The 5,983-nt window shown below is 29.1% G+C and overlaps 1 protein-coding gene across 1 annotated transcript; it reads left to right on the forward strand.

Annotated features, from left to right (window-relative positions):
* Positions 1-141: 141 nt before the first annotated feature.
* LOC105452552 (putative fatty acyl-CoA reductase CG5065) lies at positions 142-5,415 on the forward strand. The gene is made up of 8 exons (XM_011693759.1): positions 142-382; positions 1,343-1,537; positions 1,875-2,071; positions 2,477-2,586; positions 2,690-2,885; positions 3,333-3,572; positions 3,735-3,992; positions 4,739-5,415. Exons 1-8 carry the CDS (start codon positions 176-178, stop codon positions 4,899-4,901), a joined length of 1,566 nt encoding a protein of 521 aa, XP_011692061.1. The 5' UTR covers positions 142-175; the 3' UTR covers positions 4,902-5,415.
* Positions 5,416-5,983: the final 568 nt, after the last annotated feature.

A 5,983-nucleotide genomic window follows, 5' to 3' on the forward strand; every position in this document is an offset into this window, starting at 1 on the left:
CTTCTCCCCCTCCCTCTCTCTCTCTCTCTCTCTCTCTCTCTCTCTCTCTCTCTCTCTCTGTTTCCCTATCTTTTTCTCCCTTTTTCCTTATCTCTTATTCATTTATCTGATATACCTTGATCGTAAATCTCGCAATTAATACATTAAAATTTTCACGATGTTTTAGTTTACAGCCATGGAGGAAAGAGTGACAAAGTCCGAAATTGCATCCTTCTATAGAGACAAGACCATCTTTATCACCGGCGCTTCCGGCTTCATGGGTAAAGTTCTCTTGGAGAAATTGCTATACCGTTGTTCTGATCTCGACAAAATCTACATTCTCATGCGAAGCAAGAGAGGCCGCAGTGTCGAAGCCCGGCTCGACGAGATGTTCAAGTTACCTGTAAGGACCGTGCGAGAATCACGTTATCTTCCTCTCTGGTTTAAGTAATATTACGCAAAATAATATCATAGTATTCTAAATTGTTGCGCGAATATTGTGATACACTTTCCTCTTTCTAATTGTATCTTTCTATACTTAATTATATTAATTTATATATTTAATCATTAATCATGTTGTTAAAATTAATTAATGGTGTGTAAAACATGATTGAAAAACTCATGATTAATATACAGCTATATATAAAGAATATCTTACAAGCGCATAATTCAATAAAGTAATATCTTATAAAATTTAGTTATTAATATTTCTTCCAATTTTAATAAAATTTTTATTTCAAAGAATACTATTGTATTATAAGAATTTGATAGCACGATATAATACAAGAAACTTTGATGTATGTAAATCCAGCACTCCCATCATTAAAAAGAAGTCAAATATAATATGTCATAATTAAATGCAATTATATATTAAATTAATATTCAATATAATTAAATTATATAATTATTTCATTATCATTTAATCTTCAAATGATACATTTCTTTCGAGCACCCACTAATGAAACACTGGTGTCGCGACTAGCCGACGAATAGCCGCGACAGATATCTTTGTGCAAATCTCAACAATTCGAAAATTTTCGCAGTGCGAATTTGCACTCTTTTACTATTTGAAGGTTAATATAATTAAATTTATCATTAAATATTAAATTAAATAAATTAAATGCAATAAATTAGCATTTAATTATGGCAAATATATTTGAACTATTTTTTTAAGAATGCTAAGTTCACAGACGTGGAACTTTGAACTTATAATAAAAATTATTTCATAAATCAGTTTTGGATAAAGGCGAGATTTTCGAAATTATTACGATGTAGCTTGAAATAAAAATAGCAGAGTGTATATAATACGTGTATATATATCTGCAAAAAATGAATAACAGATTAACAATTGATATTTTTACAGCTGTTCCAAAGATTGCGGAATGAGAAACCTCAACAATTTAAGAAAGTGATACCGATAAATGGCGACGTATGTTTACCCAATTTAGGCCTTACCGATAAACAGCGTATGCTTCTAACGGAGGTACACGTGGTATTCCATTTCGCCGCGACACTTCGATTGGAGGCAAAATTGAAGGATGCCATCGAGATGAACACGGTAAGATATTAACCGCCAGGGAAGGAATTTCAATCAGTCTCTCTTTCCAGAATTGCATTTGTATTATTTCATGCGTTATTGATTGTTAATATCAAATATGTTACGCATGGCTATCGATTACTGTGTGATCATCTTTAAGGTTCATGTTCACGCGGTATTTTACATAATAAAAAAATAAAATGAGACAAAATTAAGCTCTTATGCAAATCAAGGCAATATTAACAATTAGTTAAATTTGTGATCAACAATAAGAATTATATATCTTTTAAATCTAATTTTTTTTATGAGCAATATACTTTAGACATCTAAATTACATGAAGTTCGAATAATCTTTAAGACAGGTACAAAAAAAGTACTGGACTTGGCAAAAGAAATGAAGCATCTAGAGTCCTTCATACATTTAAGCACGGCCTTCTGTCACGTCGACCAAGAGGAACTTGGTGAACGTACCTACGATTCGCCTGATGATCCTCAGGATATCATGAGACTTGTTCAGTGGTTAGACAACGAGAGTATCGATCTTATTACACCCAAGTAATTAAACTTGCGACGTTATTAATGATATTAGCTGTAAATCGTATCCGACGAATACGGTTCACTAATATTAATTACAATATTAATAACTAATATTAACTACAATATTAATCATTAATATTAATATTTATTATATTTAGTATATTTGATATTAATTAATTGTACTAATATATATGTATACATATAGTGTGACTATATTTAATTATATTATTATATTTAAAGAACCTAAAATAATACATATTAACTACAAGATAAATATTATTAGTGCATATAAAGCTATCATTATTTTTTTCAGTCAATGACTTGATTAAAGTTAAAGTTAATCTAATTAAGTTTATTCTATAAATTTACAAAAAAATTTACATTTAAAAGTAAAATTAAATATATTCATTTTTTTATTTATAGATTACTTCATCCACATCCAAACACTTACACGTATTCGAAACGTTTGGCTGAAACATTGGTGACCAACGAATACCCCAATATACCTTGCTGTATTGCTAGACCATCGATAGGTAATTATCAGGCATATTTTAATAATAATCAGAGATTGTAAAAATAATATTTGGACACAATTGTGAAGAAGAATAACAATTAATTCATCTCATTATTATTTAGTAATACCTACTTACGCGGATCCAATGCCAGGATGGGTCGACAATTTGAACGGACCGACAGGATTGCTTATCGGTTCGGGCAAAGGTGTCATCAGATCAATGCACTGCAACGGCGAGTATCACGCCGAAGTTATACCAGTCGATTTCGCGATTAACTCCGTAATTACGATTGCGTACAAACTTGCTACCGAGCAAAAGTAAATACCTTCCTTCTGTCTTATATTACTTTTTTTCCTCAATAATAAAACATGATTTAAATTAGAATAAATTTACTGCCTATGTTTATAAAATTTAAACTATTTCTTTGTTATTATTGTTTTCCGCGATGTTTAACATAAAGAGTTATTCTCTAAAACTTAAACAAAAATTACGACAAGAAATTTTAATTAAAACATATTTTCAAAATTTAAATTTTTATTGAATTTATTAATTAAAAAATATTGATTTATCATAATTTATAGTAAACTGTTTAACATTAAGCAAAATAATTATAATACTTTCTGATATAGAGACTTCATTTGTGTTTTACATTTGCAAAATTCTTCTGTTTAAAAATATTATAAATATTTTCTGTTAATTTTTCTTTATTCTAATGTATTTATTCACACAATTTATTCACTCTTTTATGTATCTGTTACTCGCAGAGCAAAAACTATACCCGTAATTAATATAACGCAAAGCAATGTAAGACCTATCACCTGGGGAGAAATATTAGAGAAGGGCAGAGATAGTCTTCATAAATATCCATTTGAGGGACAAATTTGGTATCCGGACGGCGATATACGTAGCAGCAGATTTGTGCATAATCTCTTCGTTTTCTTCTTTCACATTCTCCCTGCGTACTTGATTGACTTTCTGATGTTAATATTTCGACAGAAAAGATTGTAAGTTTTGCACTTCTTGATATATTTTTTAGAAATTATATTTTCTCGTATCTTTTCAAATATTTCTATTGTATAATATTTTTTAAACAATATTCTTATAACTGACAATGAGTAAAAATCTCCCTTAGCTATTATTTATCTTCGTTTCGTTTTCACAAACAGTATGGTCAAAATCCAGAAGCGAATCTCAGACGGGCTCGAAGTGTTGCAATATTTCACCACAAGAGAATGGATATTTTATAATGATACATTTGTTAAAATGCATAACGAATTAGCCCCAGTCGACAAGGAAATCTTTCCAAATATAGATTACGATATCGATGTAACTGAGTATCTCAAAAACATTATTCTTGGCGCACGGCAGTATTGCATGAAAGAGGATTTGTCTACCTTGCCGAAAGCCCGTCGACATCAAAAAATGTGAGTACTTTCTACGCAGATTACTATAAAAGGTTTTCATCGAAGAGCCGATGAAACAATTACGTAAGATTTGCATAGTCGCTTGCAAAAACTTTCCTGAAGACGCAGCAGAGTTTTTCAATAAACGAAAGAAAAATGAGCACAAAATGCATAGTTTTTACGCTACAATTTCTAGTGTTCTTTTTTCTCCCCATTCTTGGAAAGTGACAATTGTGCACTTCTAAGAGAAACTAAACACTTTCTATTACGAAGGAAAAAATATTTATTCACATAACAGAAGAGACGGCTAATAAGAGAAATTTTACGTTGTTTAAACTTGTCACTTGTTCAAATGAATACTTGTTCAAATGATTTCCATCTTATGCTTTCTGACACGCATTTCTGTTTTGCATTTTATATATCAATTATTTACATAGTAGATACATGTAATTACGAATTTGGATCTAACTTTCCTAAAAATTGAGAACATTATTTTAAATTTCTAAATTAGAGCAAATTATATAAACTAAATCAAACCAATTAATATTATAACTAAATTAAATAATATATTACAAATATTTTAATTATATCATTAATAAAATTAATATATATTATATTATAACTCAACTGAAATTATTTTAAGTTTACATTAAAATTAAACAAATTTAAATTTTCAGATTAATTTTTCCATTGTCAACAACTTATTTCTCTACATGTCAATCTTGATGTCACCAAAATTGTATTTCATGATACGTTTTTTTTTTCAGAATGTACGTTGTCCACATTACAACGGTGTATTTATTCTACTTCGGCGTATTATATTTTACTTACAACAATGTTGGAGTAGTGAAGATCTGCCTGGATTATGTCACTGAGATAATAAAATCGCTACCGCTTATAGGCGGTTTATTACAGAAGATGCATCTCTAATTATACACGCTCTATGTTTATTGAGTTACATGCACATGTGGAATATAGACGAGCAGACGAGAAACGTTAGTTTCTCTGACGATAATCTACTGCGTCTCTCCTTTGAACCATTTGTAATTTGGGACATAAATTATGATGGGAAAGCAATTTCAACATAACATCAATATGGAAAATGCTATTGTTGATATTAGTTGTAAATTCAATGTAGAAACTAAATTATTATGTCGCAGGTGTTTGAAAAAACTGACTATCTGCATTAGTTTTAAACTCTCAATCAAAAATGTAGATTTTTAGGAAACTCCAACAAAATAACATGTGCGAAGTACAATACGTAATATATAGGAACTTTTTCTATACTGTATAGATTCGATATAAAAATATATCGCTACATTATCCGATACATATGTACAAGCATATCTAATGGAATAAAGGTTTATGTGATATAGGTATGTATTGTTCAAGAATAAGAAATTTAATACTAACCCATTGTTATAATAAAAAAATTAATCTAAAACCAATCGCATGATTTATTATACACGCGTTGTCAGTTATTTACACTTATGAATAAAATATGCTCTTTTCATGTTTTATTTTTAATAAAAGCTTTCATTTTAATTACATTTATTGCGATATAGAATCGACAATTTCAGTTCAATTAAGTATTCACTGTTACATAAATTATTTATTGAGTCTATTGTAAACGATCTGTAATTTAAAATAGAGATTCAAAACTCGATTCTATTTATTCTATATGCCGTGTATTATCTGACATATATATCTTATATAAAATGTATCCTGGTATATAACATACATATATTCTCTATGTATATAGAATATATGTATGTATTTTTACATTTTTTAAAGTATTGCATAAAGCAAAAAATAACAATAAGGATTTTGTCGCCATTGTATCACCGGAGATGAATTTTATATTATTATAAGGAGCTTCAACGTGAAATCTTAAGAAAGAAACTTTACTCGGTTTCCAAGAAAGGAAGTAAAAATGTACTTGTATCAAATATTATATAGTAAAGTAGCACTCTCTTCTTTATAGTTGACACTTTCGGTCAAACTTATGTAGC

Source organism: Wasmannia auropunctata, unplaced genomic scaffold (genome assembly GCF_000956235.1).
Source record: "Wasmannia auropunctata unplaced genomic scaffold, wasmannia.A_1.0 LD336029.1, whole genome shotgun sequence".
Classification (NCBI taxonomy): domain Eukaryota; kingdom Metazoa; phylum Arthropoda; class Insecta; order Hymenoptera; family Formicidae; genus Wasmannia; species Wasmannia auropunctata.